This window comes from Meriones unguiculatus, chromosome 14 (genome assembly GCF_030254825.1).
Source record: "Meriones unguiculatus strain TT.TT164.6M chromosome 14, Bangor_MerUng_6.1, whole genome shotgun sequence".
NCBI classification, from domain to species: Eukaryota; Metazoa; Chordata; class Mammalia; order Rodentia; family Muridae; genus Meriones; species Meriones unguiculatus.
The window spans coordinates 68,625,003-68,647,851 of NC_083361.1; the positions used below are offsets into that span (position 1 = coordinate 68,625,003).

The window sequence follows — 22,849 nt, forward strand, 5'->3', positions numbered from 1 at the left end:
TCTTCCGGAACGTGACTCAGGAATAGTGGCATTCTCATCTCCTCTAGTGCTTATCATCAGTCTTTGACATGGTACCCAGTTTTTGACATGGTACCCAGATGTTATTTTATTCAACATCTGATTTCAAAGTGAAAGTTTATGAAATTTTAACCGCAGATAAAAGCCTAAGTTGCTTATAGAAAAAGAAAACAAATAACAAAAACAATAAAAACAGAACAAAACAGGAAGGCTAGGGATTGTCCTCCTTGACTCATACAAATAAATTTTATTTGTATTGCTGCTCTGCTACCATGTACACCTGTGTGGGCATCAGATCACCTGGAACTGGAATTACAGACAGTTGTGAGCTACCACGTGAGTGCCTAGGATTTGAACCCAGGTCCTTTGAAAGAGCAGCCAATGCTCTTAACTGCTAAGCCATCTCTCCAGCCCAAAGATTTATTTTTTTAATATTTTATTTATTTATTATTTATAAAGTATTCTGCCTGCATGTATGCCTGCACACCAGAGAGGGCACCAGATCTCATTATAGATGGTTGTAAGCCACTACGTGATTGCTGGGAATTGAACTCAAGACCCTTGGAAAACAGGTCAGTGTTCTTAACCTCCGAGCCATCTCTCCAGCCCTCATACAAATTATTTAAGTGGAAGCTAGGCAATACTTAATCTTCAGGAGCTTGACAAATTTGTTTTCAAGAGTATCTATTTCAGGGCCTGAAGATATGGTTCAGCTGTTAAGTGTATCCAGCACCCATGCTGAGAAGCTCACAATTGCCTATAAACTCCAGGTGATCCAATGCCCTCTTCTGGCTTCTGAGAGCAGCTGCATTCATATACACAGAATTAAAAATAAAATAAGCCAGGTTTTGCAATCAGCTCTCCAAGTGTCTGTAATTCTAGCCCCGGGGGAAATCCAACATATCTTCTGGACTGAGGGCACCTGCATTCACATGTGTATATTTTAAAGCTGCCCCCATATACACAGTTAAAAATAAAAAAATAATACTCCCTAAAAGAATATTTCAGTTGAAAATCTAGGACTTATTTGATCAAGGCCGAAATACTTTGTTTAGGCAAAACTACATGATACAAATAAAGTTCTCTTTTTTTAGCACTTATAAAAAACTGACTTGCTATTGCAAGAACAGCATTTCAAGAGTAACAGAAATATCTAGTAGTCATACCAAGGGTAATGACATGATGTTGCCACTATGAGTACAAGAGGAACTCCAACCCTTAGGCACAGGGTCAGCACATCAGGACAGTTATCAGCACAGGCTGCTCTGGCTTACTCGCCCATCTATACTTAGGGCTCTTTGATGAAAAGGAAATATCCCCAGAAAGAGAAAGCTTGCTGCAGCCTTTCATGATGGAGAGGGGCAAAAGGCTGCACAAATGAGAGATGCTGGCCCATGGCTGACCCGAGTGGTCTGCGCAGCAAGCTGCAGCTGTGAGGGACATGGTACAATTTATCAAGAAGCCAGGTAACGCTTTGAAAGTTCTTCTTCCTTTTGTTCTTATTTATGACAGGCTGTCATACGGCCCAAGTTGGCTTCAAACTTATGAGCTTCTGGTCTCAGCCTCCCTAGTGGGATCACAGTCATCTACCAGGCTCAATTATGAACATTCTTATAATTGGAAGAAATGATTTGCTGAATTCTGACATCCTTATTTATGTGGTTTCTTTTTAATCTTATTTATGTATTTATTCATTTTGGAGACAGGGTTTCTCTGTGTAGCTTTGGCTGTCCTGGACCTATTTATTTACTTATTTATTTATTTAGTTAGGTTTTCTTTTGGCTGTCCTGAACTTGCTTTATAAACAGGGCTGTCCTTGAACTCACAGAGATCCGCCTGCCTCTACTTTCCCGAGTACTGAGATTGCAGGCGTACACATCTGTGCCCGGCTTTGTGGTGTTTTTAAAACTTTATGTTACATTTATTTTTATTTTTTATTTTTGAGACAGAGTCTCTATGTAGTCCCGGAACTTGTTACACAGACCAGACAGTATTCTAATTCACAGAGATCTTATTTCTTCTAGTCTCCCTAGAGCTGGGATTAAAGGTATGCACACCACACCTGGCTCATATATATACTTTTCAACCAAAAAATTTTAAGTTTTATATGCTGAAGATACAATTTATGTGGTTGTTTACCTTTTATTTTCCCATGTGCAAATGCTTAGGTTTTAAGACATTGCCAGCAATTCTTTTCTTCTGGGGCATTTTTCAGCTTAGTTTCTCAATTACTCAAGAATGTATACATAATAAAACATCAATCACAATCAATACTTTGTATTTAACCTCCATTTAAAATAAAATTTACTGTGTGTATGCACACACTCTTGTGTGTGGTATATGATGTGACGTATATTCACAAGTACGCATGTCTAGATGCCTACGTGTGCTACTTGGTAGACATATGTGGTGCATACACATGAGTATGTAGGTTTGCACATCGATGTGTGTGCATGCCGAGACCACGGCAAGACAATGGGTCCTTTTCTGCTGCTCTTTGCTTTCCTGCCTTGAGACACTGTCCTTGACTGGAGGAAGCTGGCGAGGCTGGCCAGCCAGTGAACTCTAGGAGTCTGCCTGTCTTTACTCCCAGTGCTGTTACAGGCATGCACAACCATGCCTGGCTTTTATTTCCTTCCCCCTCATATGGGTGTGTCTGTACAGTGCTTGTGTGTGGAGGCCAGAAGCTGACTAGGAGTTCTTCTTGATAACTCTCTACCTTATTTGTTGAGGCAGGGTCTCTTACCTGAACGCAGAGTTTACCTACACATAGTTAATCTGGTTAAACAGCTTGTCCTGGTGACCCCATGTTCACCTTTCCAGTTCTGGAATTAGAGGCCAGCGTTTATACAGGTTCTGGGGATCTGAACTTTAGTCCTTATACGTGAATACTGAATATTTTAACTACTACACCATCTTTCCAGGCCCTTGTTAAAAATTATTTATTGAGCCAGGTGCGGTGGCACATGCCTGTAGTTCCAGCACTCTGGGAAGAAGAGGTTGGAGAATCTCTGTGAGTTTGAGGCTAGCCTGGTCTACAAAGTGAGTTTAGGACAGCCAAGGCTACATAGAGAAACCCTGTCTTGAAAAACAAAAACAAACAAACCATAAATTATTTATCTATGTAGCCTTCATGCCCACTATAGACCAGGCTGGTCTGGAACTCATAGTAAACTTCCTGACTCACAGACATGTACCACCATAGACCCAGCTCTATGTTATATTTTATTTTACTACATTTACTTATTATGTGTCAAGTGTGTGTGTGCATGCATGTTCACATATATGTGCATGTACCACATTTCATGTGTGAAGGTCAAAGTATAACTTGTGGGAATTGATGCTCTCCTCTCACGTGGGTCCCTGGGATCCAACTCAGGTGGTCAGCAAACACCTTTACTTAATAAGCTATCTCTCCAGCTCTGTATATTTTATTTTAGTATAAGAATCTTAACTGAGCCAGGCAGCGGTGATGCTCACTTTTAATCCTAGCACTTGGGAGGCAGAAGCAGACAGATCTCTGAGTTCAAGGCCAGACTGGTTTAGAGTGAGCTCTGGGACAGCCGGGACTACACAGAAATCCTGTCTTAAAAAACAACATGAACAACTTTTTCTATCTATCTGTCTGTCTTGTCTGTCTAATCTATCAAGCGATTGATTGACTGATCTACCCACCTATCTTTTTTTTCTTTGAGACAGGGTTTCTTCGTATAGCACTGGCTGGCCTGGACGTGCTTTGTAGATTACGCTGTCTTGGAACTCACAGAGGCCTGCTTCTGCTTCCCTAAGTGCTGGGATTACAGCCACCACACACTGCAGCTTTTTATTTTCAAAACTTACAACACATGCCTTTAATCCCAGCACTTGGGAGACACAGGCAGGCGGATCTACATGGCAAGTTCTAGGACAATCAATACTATAGAGAGACCCTGTTTCAAAACAAACAAACAATACTTCCTAAGCCCCCAAACAAAGAAAAAAACTTTGCACACGTGTGTCCATAGAGGCTGGAACTGGGATATGAGATTCCCTGGAGTTACAAGTGGCTGTGAGCTGCCCGACATGGGTGCTGGGGACCAAACATGGGTCCTTTACAAGAGCAGCATACATTCTTAACCACTGAGCAACCCCTCATTTTATTCATTCATTTATTTATTTTTTGAGATGGGCCCTCACATAGGCTAGGCTAGCCTCAAACTCAGCATGTAACTGAGGATGACCTGGGAGTATCAGAAGATGCTCCTGCCTCCACTTCCCGGGCATGGAGGTTTTAGCATGTATTGCCATATACAGTATTATATGGTGCTCTGGATTACCCCAGTTCTCATTAAATTCTCTACCTTATCATTTATTGTTTTTACATGTAACATACTGTAAACCAGTGTTCATGTTATTGTTATTGTTTCATTTTTTGAAAGAGGGTTTCTCTATGTATCTCTGGCTGTCCTGGAGTTCACTCTGTAGCCCAGGCTGGCCTCCAACTCAGAAATTCTCCTGCCTCTGCCACCCAAGTGCTGGGATTAAAGGTGTGTGCCACTGCCACTACCACCATCCAGCCATGTCATAGTTCCTATTGCTAAACTCTTTTATCTTCACTTGACTATTCATCTAGGAAAAAAAATTGGAATTTTTATTAGTTAAAAATAGACTTGTTAGAGATGATTGAACTCCATACCTATTTCAGTGAAGATAAACCAAAAAACTACTCCCCCCACCCCCCCTTTTAAAGCAGGGTCTCATATTATAGTGCAGGCTGGCCTGGAACTCTTGGCAAACCTCCTACTTCATCCATCTGAGTATGGGGATTGTGGGAATGGGCCACCCACTTGGCTCTACCTTTGTCATTTTCAACACAAACGACAACGAACGGTTAGGAGACTCTTTAGGCCTAGTCCTCCGCCTTCTGATTCTGAAGACTGTCCTGTGTTTGGTATATGTATCTTATGAAAAAATTTAGAATACATATGACTACTTTATCAATGTCTATTATCCTGCTCAAGTTTTCCTTGGATGCAATTATTATTCTTAGGATGAATCTATTTCCTATTACTAAAAATAACATTTTGGCCCTTGCCTCAATTTTCATCTCTTTTACTCATAACATTCTCAAGTTATTCACTATATCACAGATTCGGTGTCAGTCTGATTTTGATGTTTCTTATGTTTAAGATAAAAACAAGCTCAGAGAGCTGCCAAGCTTGAAGACAAGTTCCATCCCTTGGTAGGAACCCACATGGTAGGAGGAGAAAACAGTTTTCTGCAAGTTGTCCTCTGACTGTCACACAACATGGAGCATGGTATGCACATGCCACACCCCCACATACACACCCCCACATAAATAACTTATAAACAAAACTTATAGCATACAGCAAAGTCAGGTAAGAGGTGGAGGAAGGAAGGTTGCTCTGGTCTCAATTACACAGCAAGACTCTCCTTCAAAAATAAAACAAAAACTGTATTATCTACATGCAAAACTGCTGATACAACCATGAAAGTTTTGCTGACTTGTGCAAGCATTACCTGACAGCCGTCCTGGTTGATCCACTTCTGCTGCACCTCATCTCTGGCAGAATCGCTGAGGCCTGCGTGGTAAGCCAGAGCAGCAAGACCATCTCTCTGCAAGGTGTCAGCCATTGTGTCACATTCCCGCCTGGAGAGGCAGTAAATTATTCCCGAGTCATCTGCCAAGAAGTCCAAACAGTATTGAGGAACCAGGGCTTTTCACTTAACTAATACATTTGCATGTGTTCTTAGAAATACATGGTCCTGTAAATAGAGCTTTGCAGTACTCGTATGATACAGGCTGATCACGCAGAATAGTTCAAGGAAGGAATTTGTGAACACAGAAAATAAGGCTGGACTTGTAACCCTGTTCCTGTGAGGGCAACCTGGACTAATCCTGGCCAGTCTCACAACAACTCAACAACGGGGAGCTACCTTGATACGGATTATGTAGAAACATATGGCAAAAATTATCAAAAGCCTGGTAAATACCCATGACTCAGTTTCCTTCCAGGAAACTAACCTAAGAAATAAAATGGTACAAGGACTTATGCCAAAAGGTTTGGTATAAAAGAAGTAGAAAACATATGGGGATAATTAAGATAAAGAACTACAAAGTAAATATACTCTAACTATTAAAAGTACTTCTAAGTTTAAAAAAGCCATGGGAAAATGATCAAAATGTTGAAAAAGGGTTACATCAAAAAAACTGTTAATGTCAGAAACTCATTTTAGTTAACGTAACTCTCATGCAAACACACTGGAGAGAAGACTCTAAAACAAAAGTCTATTTTATTCCTACACTGATAGATGCCAGAGAGACACTGAAACCAAGAATTATAATGCAGGTGTGTGGGAGGTTCATTTAATATATTTTTTGTTAGGGTTTATTGTTATCTAACCAAATGAGATTTCAAAATTATAAAATCCCTCACAAATAGTAAGTTGGTGCTATCACAATGTAAAAAGAAATGTTAATATGCCATTCTACATATTCCATTGTAGCACAGTATATATATATATATATATATATATATATATATATATATATGACTTTTTAAATCAATTACTTTTAGATATGATTAATTACAGAACTATACTCACATGGGTGATGTTTTCTGATCCATTCTAGGCAGTCAAATGCCACTTTTTTGGGCTTCTTTGGTAATACATAGTATTTCAGATTGTGTCTGTTAAAGCTCATGCTAAACCTAAAAGAAGATCCAAACATAACATTTCATTATTGTGAGAAAATACAGTTGCACCCACTACCATCAACTGAATGTTTTTCACCCAAAATTCTTCCCCTCAATGCCATATCATTAGAGGGTGGAGCCTCTGTGAGGTAACTTGCTGGGGAGAGTAGAGTTCCCAAGGAGACTAGGGTCCTTACGAAAACAGAGGGGCTGGAGAGATTGGTCGGCTGTTAAGAGCAGTCACTGCTCTATCAGAGGACTGGAATTTGGATTCCAACACCCACATTAGACATTTCAGAAACATCTGTAACTCCAGCTCCAAGAGATTAAACATCTACTTCTGGCCTCCATGGGCACCCACAAACACACAAGGATGTGTGCATACACAGACATGATAAAATGAATCTTAAAGGGAAAAACAAAGCTACCCAAATAGAGACCTCCCTGACCTTTCCCTCCCTACTACATATGGCTCAAACGGGAATACCCCAAGTACAAAACAGGGAGACGAACCCCCCAGACAGAGGATGAGTTGGAATTTGATCTTTTCTCAGAATCCAGAACCACAAGTAATAGATTTCTATCATCTGAGTCACCCAGTCTATGATACTGTTACAGCAGCTCAAATGAAGGCAGCATCTTCAAACATTAAATACTGATTTTTTTTCACCATGCAAACCTCATTAACAAGCTGTCTTATATTGACCATTATCCCTGGCATGTGACATAATAAAACACTGAGATGCACATTAGGTTAAGAATTAAAGTTTAAAAAATGGTGATAAAGAATGATATCTACAGACTAGACAATGGGAGTTTTGGACTGTAGATTTAAAACAAAACAAAACAAAAACAAAAACAAAAACAAAACAAAAAAAAAACAAAAAAAAAAAAGGCAAATCAAGAGCAGAGTCTCAAAGGGGATGTGGACTGAAACCAGAGGTGGGGTCTAGGCAGGTGGCTCAGTGAATTAAGTGCTTGCTGTACAATCATCAGGACCTGAGTTTGGATCCCTAGCACCCATGCAAAAAGCTCTGCACAGCGGGCATGCCCCGGTAATCTTGCCACTGGCGGATGAAGACAGGATTCCAGGCACTCATCTGGCCAGCCAGGTGATTAGAACTTAGTCTAGCCTAACTGGTAAGTTCCACATTCATTAAGACACCCTGTCTCAAGTATGGCGGACAGAGAAAAACATCAGATGCTGACCTCCAGCTTATGCACGTTGTTTTACACACACACACACACACACACACACACACACACACACACACACACACACATGCACACACAGACTTTTGTTTTTAAAGCACAGATGGCTAAAATATTTAAATGATGAAGAAAAATGATACAATAAATCAATGATAAAGGGGGCAGTATGCATATAACATATGCATGAAATAAATAAACAGAACATGGGCCATTTTACTTTTGCTCTGGGCTGCAAAGGGACTGTGGTGACTCTGATATGCATGCTCGTCTTCCTCTGGGTGACTGCTCTTAGTACCCACTTACTCCTTCATGTCTCCTTATTTCATTCTCTGTATTACCTTCTGTCCTGTATTTCTACACTCTTCTGTGAATTCTCTCCCTGTCTCAGGATATTATGAAAAGATCCTCCCGCCTGTGTTCTCTCGCCTCTTTCCCTCCCAAGGCAGGTTTCTTAGAAGACCCAGTTCTGACCTCAACCAGTTACCCACACATCCCATTTTAATGCTCATCACTTTTCTTTCTCTGCTACTACCATCCGACAAAATATCTGCTGTTATATTTTCTTTCCTATAGCTTAGAAATTATTTATGTATGAATTATGGGGAGGGGGTGCTCCATGGCATATGTGCAGAGGTCAGAGTAGGTTCTCCTTCCACCATGTGTGTAAACTCAGGCTGTTAGTCTTTGTGGCAAGCACCTATGGCCTCCTTATTGCTTTTAAAACTAACGGAAAGTAGAGGGGTTACTAGCCCAGGGGGGGCTCTCTACTGGTCCAGGAGTCACCTCTAGCCAGTCTTTGAGAAGAATACCGTGGAACAAGTTCATGCAGCCCACAGACCTTATCTGTGCCTGAATCAACACAGCAGACACTTATTAATCTCAGGTAGGAAGGCTGCTTGTATACACAGGTTGGGAATAAAGATAGGGAAGAACCACCATTAGCTTGCTGTCGTAGATTCCAAATCTGAGCCAGATGGGCTTAGGTACCAAGCAGCAGCGATCGGAGCATGTATGTGCACTGGCAGTCTTCAGGACTTCTCTCTCTCTCATGTTCCTACTCCATGCTATTGGCTGGTCTTCTAACTGCTCTGCCTGCTCTCACAGCTTTTCATGTTGGTGGGGCTTCGCCCTGCATCTGACTTCCGCAGTTCTTTCTCTTCTTCCTTTGCCTACTCCTTAAATAAGAAGCACCTTTAAATGTCTGGTGTCCCTTCTCCTCCTTCTCAACTGTCTCTCAGTGTAGGTTGTTTTTGAGAATCCCAGACAGTGATCTATAGCTGGAGCATGCATGCCATAGGGCTTCCCCAAAACCCTCTGAGGGCACACAAGTTCAGATGTTTTCAGGGCAGCGGTTCTCAGCCTGTCAGTTACAACCTTTGGGGTCTAACTACTCTTTTACAGGAGTTGCCTAAGACCACTGGAAAACAAAGACATTTACATTACAATTCATAACAGTGGCAAAATTACAATTATGAAGTAGCAAGAAAAATAATGTTATGGTTGGGGATCACAACATGAGGAACTGTATTAAAGCATTAGGAAGGTTGAAAACCACTGTGCTAATGGGAACCCAAAGCCTCAGTTTTCATGTCTACTTTTCTTAAAGCACTCGAGACCTCTTGCTGGTTACATCTTTCCCATTTTCCCCTTCATAAGCCTCTTTCTTCTTTCTAAATACAAACAATGAAATCTCATCGTCCTCTCATTCAGAATCTTACCAACACACACTGTTCCGGTACATCAAACAAAACAAAGTAAACTATGGCATGGAGTGTAGGTCAACTTTTTTTAGTCAAAGCATCAGAAACTCTTGGCAGGGCTGCCTGTGTTCATCTGTTTCACTTATTTTTGTTAAGAGTAGAGAGTGTCATTGAAACCAAGGAGTGCTGATTTCAGACGTGCTGTCAGCAATGTAGTGGGTGGTGACTCACTTCAAAAGGGCTAACCCCAGACACTGCCACAGGATGCAGTCTTGTGCTCCCACTGTTTAATAGTCATATGCCACCAGGCAAGAGGATGTGAATTTTAGAGTTAGACAGGGCTAAGCAGCGTCCAGAAAGCTGCCTAGCAGAATAAATGAAGAAATTTCCAGACCTATGTGAGCTGACGTGGGCTTCCTATAATGCAAGAGGAACTGGCTAGCAATGAATGGCTTTATGCCTACCCATTCCCAATTTTAAACTACACTTTAATTTCAAAACAGTGTTTCACTCATTTAAAACAACAAAAGGTTTAGATCAAAACAAACACTGGAATGCACATGGAGGAGTCAGGGCCCTCATAGACGGGTATTGGGAATGTAAAACGGGGCAGCCCCTTTAGAAGACAACCTGATAGCTCTCTAAACGGTGACGCAGAGGCTAGAGAAACGGCTCAGAGGTTGAGAGCATGTAAGCTCGGAGCACAAGTCCTGAGTTTGGTGCCTAGCATCCACACCAGGCAGCTTACTGCCTGCAACTCCAGTTCCAGGGATCCAAGACCCTCTTCTCAGTTCACAAGCACCCAAATGCAGGTGCCTCACATACATACAAACTGGCACACACATATACGCCATAAATAAAAATAAATAAACCTTTAAAAGGTGAAACAGAGCTATCATGACCTGATAATCCAACTGCTGGCAATACACCAAAAAAAAAAAAAAAAAAAAAAAGAAAACGTACCCCACTTGCATACATCTATAAGAGCATTATTCATAACAACTAACAAAATGGAAATGATCCTAATATTAGGTGAGTAGCTAAAGAAGGTACTAAAAGTACACAAAGGAATATTTTTTCCAGCATCAAATCTTGAAAAAACAGTCAAGGGGACAGTGAGACGGCTTACTGGGTAAAAGCATTTGCTGCCAAGTCTGATCACCCAGGATCCACATGTGGAAGAAAAGAACCAGCTCTAGTGAACATCCTCTGACTTCCACATGCTTGCCCTAGTATAGACAGACAGACAGACAGACACACATACATGGTGTGTGTTACATCCTAGATGATTTCTGCAAACATGCTTAGTGAAAGAACAGAGAGAGGAAAAACGGGGTAAGTTGTGATAAAACTCAACTCCATATTGGAAAATAATGGAAGTGTATTGTAGACTTAGGCTGTAACGACAGGTACATAATTCTATGAAAATGTAAAAACCACACACAACTGCATCTTATGAATAGCTGAGCTTTATGGTGCATGAATTATCCCAACAAGTACTTAAAAGAAAAACCCAAACTAGATTTCATTGTATCTTGACTAAGGGTGAAATAAATGCTGCCTTTAAAATGGTAAAGTTGCAAGGCATGTTGATATATGCCTTTAATTCCAAGTACTTGGGAGGCAAAAACAGGAGGATCAGGAGTTCAAGGCTATATATAGCAAATTTGAGGCTACCCTAGGTTACAAGCCTCAAACAAAAACAAGCCAGGTGTGATGGTATTTAGGAGCCAAGAACTTAGGAGAAAAAGGCAGGTAGATCTACGTTCAAGGCTGGCCTGGTCTATATAGTGGGTTCCAGGACAGCTGGGGCTACACAGCAAGAACCTGTCTGAAGAATTTGTTTTTAGGAAGGTAAACAAAATGTACTGACAGAATATTTCAAATACATTAGGTACAGGAGAGAGTAGAGGCTCTTCTTGGAAAAGTGAAAAGAATAATACCTCACATTTCTTAGATAAAACCTAGTAAAGTTTTTAACAGTATATGGTCCAAAACAAAAACAAAACAAAACAAAAAACAACTAAATCGTAATGTTGCTTGTTAGTCAAATACTTTCCAATTTTCTTACCTCTCCCAAAATTTAGAGTACCTAACTGCGATGTCAGTTGACAGATCATTAAAAATAATTTTTGGTGACAGATCATGATGTAATTTTGGCACATGCTTCAGAAGAAATTCAAATAATTGAGTGTTACTGCTGTAATAAAATGCTTTTCATTCCCACCTACATGTTTATGTCAGCAGCATTTCTCAGGGCTTACACCCATGAAAGTAAAACGTATGAACTAAATCAATTCATCTGTCGATATATTAACTGTAAAACAAAAATTATCGCATTGTGTTTTCTTTTTGTTGCTATTTTGTTTTGTTTTTTTTTGACGGAGCTCCTCTATGCAGCCCTGCCTGTCCTGAGACTTGCTCTGTAGACCAGGCTGGCCTTGAACTCAGAAGTCTATCTGCCTCTGCCTCCTGAGTGCTGGGACTAAGGCGTGTACCACCACCCCCAGCAAAACAAAAATTCTGAACTCAGTAACAAATATAATCTAAAAAAAAAAAAAAGCTTATGCCTAGATTATTGAAACATATTTGAGACAGACATGATGTATCCCTGAAGTTTAGTTACTTAAGAAACTGAGGTGGGAAGATAGCTTGACCCACGCATGGCTGTTGGGGGTTGGTCAAAATCTTGGGGCTAAATACTAGCCCCCAAGATCTGGTTGCTGTCCAGAGTACATTATCACGTTTACCAAATAATGCTTTGTAAACTTTGCTTCCTTATTACCACTGACTGGCTAATAAAAAAAACGTTGAAGCCTGTAGCTAGGGTTCTCGGGCTTGGGTTCTGAGGTAGGGACCACGAGGCTGGACGTGAGAAGCTGGAGGAGAAGGGAAAGGATGGAGAAAGAGGACATGGCCTGATGAAATAGATCCAGCCCAGACAGGGCGACTTATTGACAAGTAACTTGGGCAATGCAGCTGAGAAGTGGCCAGACCAGCTGAGAAAATTAGTTTAAATCGTACCCACTCAGTTGTTGTGCCAAAGGTGTTTAAATAAATCCATAGGCCTCTGTCTCGAATATTTGGGGGCTGGCCAGGTCACAGAACAGTCCTTTAGAGTTTAACAACATATGGCACACACGTATATATACACAGGCAAAGCATTCATAGACAGAAAACAAATTAAAAAAAATTTTAATGTTGCTGTTTACAAAGGACCACACATGTGTTTGGACACTGGAGTGTTAAATCTAAAGACCTTGGGCATGAAAGGAAAGCACAGTACCCACTGACTGGAAAATCCACACCTCACCTTGCCTGACAGAAATGCTGGACTGACAGACATACCAACACACTGCTTAAATTACCTTCCTGGGCAGACGATGGAGCTCAGTTGGCATAAGGCTTGTCTAAGATGCACAAAGCCCTGGGCTGGGCCTCCACAACCACATAAATGGGACATAATGGCACATGCCTGTCAACTCAGAACTGCGGAAGTGAAGGCAGAATCACAAGCTCAAGGTCATCACCTGTTACATGAGACTAGTCTGACACGCACAAGACCCCAGCTCAAAAACTTACAAGAAGAAGATGAAAATAAATAAAATGTTTGAGACCAACCTGTTTATATGGTAAGACACTGCCTCAAAATAAATAAATGAAAATTAAGATGCCTCTACAGTCAAAGGTGTTTGTCACTAAGCCTGACAACCTGAGTTCAATCCCAGGGACCTACATGTTACAAGGAAAGAACCACTTTCTGCAAGTTTTCCTCTGACTTCTACACACAGTGCATGCATGCTCAAGAACACACACACACACACAGTAATTTTTTTCAATAAATGAAGCAAAAAAAAAAAATTTAAAAATACCTTTCAACTATGTGTATGAGGTATAGATGAAACAAATAAAACTCATGTTTAATAGCCTTAAGTCCCATCCCTGAAATACCTCATTATGTATATGCAAATATACCCAAATCTAGAAAAACTTCACATTTAAAACACTTCTGATCCCAAGCACTGGGGATAATTAACCTGTACGTGAAATGTTCAGAATAGCAAAAATCTGTGAGAGCAGAAAGTCAATGAATGGTTGCCTGGGGCAGAGGGGAAAAGAGACTAGCTGTTAATGAGAACAAAGCTCTTAAGGGAGACAGAATGCACTAAGGTAGATAGCGGTGATGATTGTGTAACTCCATGAGAACACCAAACACCGCGCTGACTCCTGCACTTTAACTAGGCGAGTTTTAGGGCCTCAAAGGCAGATCTCAGTATAGCCTCCGAGACTTTTCAGCAAACTCCTCCTCCTAGAAGACCTGCATCCTTTAAAAACCCTCTGACCTCTGTTAGCTGCTACGCTGTGTTATAATGCTGAATTCCTGGTCATCCTAGTCTGCAATTATCTTGAGTTGTGACTTCTGTTTTGCATTTTAGAGTACTATTTAAAGGTTTCTGCAACCAGATTGCTGGGACTGAAGTCCTTACTCCTACATCTGCTAGGGTTATGAACTCTGCAAGTTACTTAATTTCTATGCGACTGTCTCCTATCTTTTTGAAAATAAATTTAAATTATAATTATTTTATTTATTATGTATGTGTGCAAAAGCACATGTATCATGTGCTATGGTGGGCATGGAGAGGTGAGAGAACAGCCTGAGGGAGCTGGTTCCCTCCACCATGTCTCTTGGGTATTCAACTCAGACTGTCAGGGCTGATGGCAAGTGCTTCACCCACTAAGCCATCTTGTCAGTCTTTTAAATTTTAGTTTTAAATTTTTATTTATTTATTTGGTTTTCTGAGATAGGGTTTCTCTGTGTAGCCTTGGCTGTCCTGGACTTGATTTGCAGACCAGGCAGCCTCAAACTCAGTGATTCACCTGCTTCTGCTTCCCTGAGTGCTGGGATTACAGGTGTGTGCCTCTGCAATTGGCTTAAATTTATTTTCACACCTTATGCGTATGGGTGTTTTACCTACATGTATGTCTGTGCATCATAAGCATGTATTCCCTCTGAAGTCAGGACAGGGTTAGATCCCTTGGAACTAGAGTTACGGATGGCTGTTAACTACCATGTGGGTGCTGGGAATCAACCCAGATCTTCTGGAAGAGCAGCCAGTGTTCTTAACCACTGCGCTCCTCTCTACCCCACACACTACAACATCATCTCATGTATTATAGGTTGGCTTCTAGCTTGCTATGTATTGAGGATGACCTGGAACTTCTGATCTTCCTGCCTTTGCTTCCCAACCCAAGTACTGGGATGTTGGTGTGCTGCACATGCTTTATCCCAACACCTAGGAAGCAGACAGAAGCAGAAGCAGAAGCAGGTGGGTTTCTGAGTCTACATAGTTCCAGGGTAGCCAGTGCTACATAGTGAGATCCTATCTTTAAAACACAAATAAAACAAACCAAGTGCTGGAATCTCAGGTATTTGCTATCATGTGTGCTATGATTCAACTTTGTCACTTGGTTGTGACTCAGTTTCTTTGAACTACAGAATGAGGAAATGGAGGATTAAATGTATAAGACTTTTATGAGGGTGAACACATAAAATGGCATCTAAAATGCTAGGACCAGCAGCACACCGTGGGGGAGGTGTGTGTAAGCTAGTGCTGAAGCTGTACAATAGTTACATCTGCATGTTTCTCTTTGCTCTCTTCTAGTTATTCTGCTAGGGACCTAAGAGAATAGCATGAAACCTTTTGTTATTAGCCATTCTTGTACTTCCCAAAGTAGAATTTATTTTTGCGAGTTCAAGAGGCAGAATATTATCACAGGACTGTAGAGGGGCATGGGACCCTACTGTAAACCCAGGAGTGCCTGACTCCACTAACACCACGACATAGCAGCAGTTGGCAAATTTATTTAAATGAGGGACCTACTGGAGAAAAAGATCAGAAAAGAATGTAGCAGAAAGTGCTTCTTAAAATGTACTTCTACTGTGGGAGTTCTAACTCTCTACAGCAGAAATAGCAAATATATTAAGAAATCAATAGATTTACATTTTATCCACATTTACCAAACCCTTCCATATAGTTTCACTTATTCATTCTTACTGATTATCAGATGTGTAAAAGGTGCCATGTGCTGGATTCCAGATAGATATAATTTTTCTTTCTCAGACACATCCACAGTTCCAGGAAAAGAGATTCAAGGTGACTCTCTCTAGATAAATATATGCATTGTTCACTCAAAGGTAAAACACAAATCCCATTTTTTAGAAAGTCATTCAAAGGATGGGAATTTACATGTAAGGGAATTTACATGATTTCTTTTAACTGTGGGCTTTTGCCAATTAACATAACTGACAACAGATAGCTCAGTGCCACAGCATTTGCTTACCACTTGTAATCCAAAAACTGGAAAGGCAGACAGAGGTGGATCCCCAGGCCTGTCTGGCAAGCCAGTCTAGCCAACTCAGTGAATGCCACCCCATCAATGAAATCTGCCTCCAGAAAGCAAGATGGATGTCGACAAAGGAGAAACAGCTGCAGGCTGACCTCTGGCCTCCAGACACATGCATGTACACACACAAGCACCCACAGGAACACACACACACACGCGTGCAGAAAATATATACAATCCAATATGGTGGTGCACACGTGTAATCAAGGCATTTGGGAAGATGAGGCAAGAAGACTGCCAAGAGTTCAATGATAGCCCAATCTACACTGTAAGTTCCATGCCTGCTGGGGCTTCATAGCAAGACTCTGCACCCCATCTCAATAAAAAACCTGAGGGGGATGGGTAGAAATAAAACACTTTATAGGAAGCATAGCATCTGTATAAGAAATGTCTAGCATTCAGCCTTCACTAGAACCTCAACGATAATGTTAATCTTCAATATAGTGTTAAGAGTACATGTCTAATATGGAAGCAAAATATATTCTCTTACCCGAAATTCATATCCCTCACTGCAAGTGACACTAAAACATTCCAGTCTACATTTTGTGGTTATACATAAGAAAATTCTGAGAACTCTAAAATTCTCCCACTCAAGTATGGTCATTAGTGGCATATAAAAGTCTGACCACCAGGGATCTGATGATGTCTTCTGGCTTCTGAAGGTACCAGGGACACATATGGTGCCCAGATATACATGCAAACACTCACACACATAAACAATTTCAAAAAAATAAAAATCTACCTCAATATTCTGTTCAGTCATCACTCCTTCAGGCAGTCTGCCTCAGCCTCAAAACAAGCTTAATGCAAACATGTTAAGGGCGTGCTGAGCAAATTAACTCATCAAAGGATGCTCAGGCAGAGGTACACCAATGCAGACTGACCTACATATACACAAGGGGAGTATTTTTTGTGGCTTTTGTTACCAATTAGATATGGATTTGGAGATAGCAAGAACCACGCTGCTGAGATGAAGTCCAAGTGAAAGTGCCATCCTGAGAGGGTCCAGAGTGTTCTCAAGTCGTGCATATAACTGACTTAGAGAAAAAGGAAGACAAAGCAGGGCCATCTGTTCATCCCGTGCAGTGCCCTGTGGGAGGGCGGAAGCCAAAGGAAGATGGAAAAGGTGATCTGGTGAGAGGATTACACCAGGGCCTTCCAGGACCAAATTTGACCTATCCCACTTCTAAAGCATAGGGTGGGGCAAATTTTGTTTCTCTCATTCTACCGCAAAGATGCCAGGGGCTGAACTCAGGCAGTTGGGCCGGACCACAGGTGCCCTTATGTGCAGTGCCATCTCAGCTGCCCTAGAGTTTTTTACTTTTGTTAAGAAAACAAAACAACAGATTTTGTTCCCAAATTTTACTGCTAATGTACAGAAGCAGAGAATTGAAAACATGACCTTCAAGAACTTACACCTGAGGTCTGAGAATCTTCAGCTGAGTGAGGATGTCCTTTTGTACCCTGGGATTTGCTGTGGCAGTAAGAGCCATCACTGGAACAGAAGGGAACTTCTGGCGAAGCATATTCATCCTTTTGTAATCTTGACGGAAATCATGACCCCACTAATTGGAAAACAATACTGTTTTAGGTTATTTGTATCTCTGTCTATGAAAGCCAGCACTGGTCAGTATACGGGAGACACTATCCTCCAGTGAGGCGGCGGAACACTGGTGCAGTGTGGGCTGTCCTTCAGGGATGCGCTCTGAGTGCTGCTCACAGTATAAACAAACTCATGTTCCAGGAGAAACTTACCTGACTCACACAATGTGCTTCATCGATTACAAAACGTGCCAAGAGCTTCCGCTCATACAGATTCTCCAGAGTAGAAATCAGCCTGTTACTTGCACAGACCTAGATCAGAGATACATGACAGATCTAAACACACCACTTGAATGACTACTGTCACTACCATTACTCCCTGTTAGAACTAGCCCACACACAGTGATTCTTTTCTCAGTCTGTGAAGAGAACTGAAGCAAAACAGCAAATGAGACATTTCAGTATGTTCGTCTACATTCACCAACAGTTTTACCCAGCAGGTTAGTAGCTCTACAACCTTTTTCTGCCTCAACACTCTGAGGATTACCACATTTACTTTGCTAACAGGACTTAATTTTTATGTCTGTTTACTAATTTGGTGTGCATGTGTGTGCATGCAATGGTGCACATGTAGGTCAGATTTAAGGTGATTGGTGAGTTCTCTGCTGCCTTGTGAGTCCTCAGGGTCAAACTCAGGTCACTAGGTTGTATGGCAAGCACTGTTGCCCACTGAGCCACCTGCCAGCCTGCTAACAGGATCTGAGGTGTGTGTTGGGTGTGTGCACACTATCTGGGGAAAAACTGCATGCATTACGCATATGGACAGTTATATTTATGTACTCTGTAGCTCTGTCCAGAAGCAATGCCATCCTAGTAATAAGCATGTCTTTCTTGACAGATACATATGAAAAGGACACAGAAGTCAGGTTGATGAAGCTTCTTCACTGGACAAATCTAGGCAATTAGAACATCAAAATACATAATGAAAACTGATTATAACTTAATAAATAAGAATCCATAAGTTCACATTGATAAATTGTAGCAAAAGGAAAAACTTTCATTATGTCAGGATGGACTATATTAGTAATCAAAACTTGGCATTCACTATAATAATAACTGATAGAGAAAAAAAAAAATCAATGGCCACTAAAACTTGTAGGGAGGCTCTGATGTCTAATAGGGCATTTCTAGTCTCAGGTTCTCCTACAAGAGGGAATCTACTAATTACAAAGATAAAGGGGAGGAGGAGTTAAGCACAAAGGAGGTCACCATAAAGGTGGCCTGGAAATACTATTTTAATCGAATGGTTGGTTAAGGAACACCACGGGTAACAGGATGAGTCAATGTCAGGTGTCTTCTGATAGCCTGCTTAGTAACATGCCACCACATCTGTGGCATTCCTGCAAAAGTGAGTAAGATGAATTTAATCAGCAGGTAACGAGACAAAAATTCAACTTGAAGCACAGTCCTCACAACTGGTATTTACGTTTTAAAAATGTCAAAATTATGAAACTGCTTAGCTAAAAGAAGATTAAACTGGGATTTTCTTTTCTTTTTTTGTGTGTTTTTTTTTTCTTTTAATTTTCTTAAGATAGAGTTTCTCTGTGTAGTCTTGGCTGTCCTGGACTCCCTTTGTAGACCAGGCTGGCCTTGAACTCAGAGTTCACAGAACTCACAGGTCTGCCTCTACCTCCCCAAGTGCTGGGATTACAGGTGTGCGCCACCACGCCAAGCCTAAATTGGGTTTCTTTCTTCTTTTTCTTTCTTTTCTTTCTTTCTTTTCTTTCTTTCCTTCCCTCCTAACCTCCTTCCCTCCTTCCTTCCTTCCTTCCTTCCTTCCTTCCTTCCTTCCTTCCTTCCTTCCTTCCTTCCTTCCTTCCTACAAAGGTCATTACTAGATGATTACTGGCTTTAGTAACAACATGTCACCGTACATTTCCTGATGTGTAAATTATACTGTACTTATTAAGGGAATGCTATATGGTCAGGAAGTGCACGGTGAAGTAAATTAGTATTAATATGGCAGGTCTGCAACTTACTCTCAAGCGCTTCAGATCAAACTGATGAAAGAACAACAATAAAGGAGACAGAGAAGCTTTTAGCATTTATACTTGGGGGTGAAGGTTATACAAGAATTCTTTTAATGTGTATAAAAATTATGATCAAGTTCTTAAAATATATTTACTTTAGTGTGTTGTAATATTACACTAAAAGTAGTAAAATCAATACAAACCTTTTCAGGAGTAACATACAAAAGCTTGATAATTGGGTCTTTTTTTGATAACTGGAGATAAATATTTGCAGCTTCTGAGTCAGTCTTATCTCCTGTCAGATAGGTAGCTGGAATCTAAGTTAAAAGTAATAATTTAAATTTTATTTTACTTATACATTAATTAGATATAACTGTTTATTTTTTAAGTTTTATAAGTCATATACACCTGCCAAAAGAAACAAATACCTTACTATAATAACAACCAACACACACATTCTTACTTTCAAGTTTTGTTTTGTGAGTTAGTCTCACTTGCAACTCAAACTTGTGATTCTCCTGCATCATCAGCTTCCAAAGTGCTGGTATTATAGGTGTGTCACATCTAGCTAGTACACATATTTTTAAAAATTCGTATTAAACACAACTCCAAACAGCCTTTCCACCTAGATCTGGTGGCATAAGTGAGCAATCCCAGCACTCAGGAGAATGAGAAAGGAGGATTAGAAGTTTAAGGCCAGCCTTGGCATCATAGCAAATCTGAAGCTAGCTTGTGGCAAGAGGCTTTTATGTCAAGAAAAACTGCAAAAGGCTCCCCACTGTTCCTTTCATCTTCTATAATGTTTTACTTCTTATATCTGTAAATAAGACCAGGGTGTCTGTATATGTCTGTGTGTGTGACAGGGTCCCACTATATAACTCTGGCTTGCCGGAAACTTGCCTGTAGGCCAAGCTTGCTTATAACTGACAGAGAGGGATCTTTTTTGTTTCCCAAGTGCTGGGATTAAAGGTTTGGCTTTGGGATTTAAGGTTTGGTTGGTTTGGCTACTTTCACAGTCTCAATGTATATTCAGGTTTTACTGCACAGTGATGATGGATGATGGCTATAACACCATGAAGAGCCGGGCATGGTTACCATCACTGCAAACTGACATTCTTTGGAAGAAAAATCAAACCAGTTGTCACATTGATATGATGTGATTCATAACACTGTAATAAATTCTTTTGCAATGTGAAGAACTTAATAGAATGCTGCAGCTATAATTCCTTCAACTTAGCAATGAAGAAAAAGACAGGTGTACAGACACACACATGTGCACAGAAAAAGAGCTATGATCTCACACTAGCCAAAAAAAAGAAAACTTTTTATATTAGAAAAAAAAATTAGACCAGCAAAATATAGGCTAAGAGTTCTCACTAAAATACATTCTTGTAGAAGAATAAAATCAGATTGCATTCAAGTGTTTTAAAACATGTATTTCACTCTACATCTTAATTTAACTGTATGCTTTATTTCTTTAACCTTATTTATTTTTTGCAGTATGCTAGGCAAGCACTCTGCCATGGAGCTATATACCCAGAATAATTTGTGAATTATTCTTATAACTTAACAACAGTTAATAAGATTTCCTAACTTACTGAAAAGTGTTTCTAAGGCACAGTGTTTATTAATAGTTTTATGTAATAACTTACATCAAAGGAAGTCAGCTTTTGGACTTGATCTACTATTAGTGATCTCAAAGGAGAAATGACAACAGTGACTCCAGGAGAAACACAGGCAGGTAACTGGTAACACAAACTTTTACCACCTCCTAAAAGACAAATAATGAAAAAAATGTCAGCTTCCATCTTGAGTGCAACTTTGTAAAAGTTACAGAGGAAACCAAATATAATAAAAATCAAAATAGAGTAAACTTCTTTTGCTTGTGGCAAAGGGGTCTCTAAAAATCCCAACTCTAATTATTATGAAAATTATTCTTTTGAAATAAAAGGGTAAAAGTACATGTGCACTCATCTCCCTGTCTCCGCCTTGCCCCATGCTCTCTGTGTATGGCAGGCAAGTCCTCTACCACTGAACTATGCCTCCAGACCCCAAGAACATATTTTAGAATAACTACATGATTATCTTCTAGTTAATTTGCAATTTTGCCCATCTACTAATGGCAAAAGCTGGACTAGGTAGTTTTTAGGACTTCAGTTTATTTTAAAAATATATACTCTGTCCCGTCTTTTCCATAAAGTAAGTAAACTTCATTTTGGGATATATGTAGACATGTCAAGGAGAGAGTGGGATGCTGAGAATAGAGAGCTGCTGCTCTCCCGCTTAATCAGCTGTGTGAACCCAGACATGGCACTTAGCCTGCCTAGGTTTCAATTTCCTCATCTATAAAATGCAGGAGGCCAATGGCTCAAAAAGAGTTGTCTAAAAGAAACTTCATCTTCTGTTCCCTTCTTGGCTTATTTAGATTAGAAAAAAGAAAATTTCCCAAAGAAAAGTTCGACATCAGGTCAACCCAATGACCTTTGGGTTAACAACCTTAAGGATCTATGAACCTTATCATGTCAACAACTGACACAGAGGCTGAGGTGATGGTTTCTTACTGTGGTCTGGGGGTCTAAAGGGTCCCTAAACAATAATAATGTGAGGTGTTCTTTTTATTTCTATTAAAGAGCTTTCATTTAACATCTGCCAATGGACTCCTGCCAGTTCTTATCTAAAAATACATACCAGTGGGCATTAGGATAAAGCAATCTTCACCAAGCAGCGTAGCATTGATCGCCTCTAGCTGATTAGTTCTAAAATTATGCAAGCCAAATTTCTTATGAAAAATCTTCATCATTTCTTTTGTATGTGGAAAATTAAGACTTTGAAAATGTTCATGTTTCAGATTTTTTGATGATAAATTTTGTGCCAAGTTATCTACAAAAGCAATCAATGTTTAGAAAACATCAGTGCATTAATACAGTAACATCATTCAGCACTCACCTTTTCCCCGCAGAATCAATGGCACACTTTCCCTACAGCACACTTCAACTGTTTACGGGCCTTCCTTCTTAGTTAGTCTCAGGTATCCCAAAGGGCCTAAATCAAGTCTTTCCTTGACTTTTCTGCAGTCCTGACCAATACAATTTGTTCACCCTCCCTCTTCTTCCTTGGTCTTTAAGATAATCACACCCTTTCTACTTGCTTTACTTTATTTCTGCAGTGCTAGGGAGCAAATCTAAGATTTGTACAGGCTGTAGTGTCCCATCACCAGGACACAACAGCGCACAGCGCACAGTGG

The 22,849-nt window shown here is 40.4% G+C and overlaps 1 protein-coding gene across 1 annotated transcript in view; it reads right to left on the minus strand.

Annotated features, from left to right (window-relative positions):
- The window catches only part of Blm (BLM RecQ like helicase), an 82,795-nt gene that overhangs the window by 23,597 nt on the left and 36,349 nt on the right, over positions 1-22,849 (minus strand). The window contains exons 8-14 of the mRNA XM_021645303.2: positions 22,294-22,485; positions 21,258-21,376; positions 19,809-19,922; positions 17,789-17,887; positions 17,450-17,598; positions 6,625-6,731; positions 5,539-5,699 (exon numbers count right to left, since the gene is read on the minus strand). Of these exons, the coding sequence (XP_021500978.1) occupies positions 5,539-5,699; positions 6,625-6,731; positions 17,450-17,598; positions 17,789-17,887; positions 19,809-19,922; positions 21,258-21,376; positions 22,294-22,485 (941 nt within the window). The remainder of the gene's footprint in view (positions 1-5,538; positions 5,700-6,624; positions 6,732-17,449; positions 17,599-17,788; positions 17,888-19,808; positions 19,923-21,257; positions 21,377-22,293; positions 22,486-22,849) is intronic.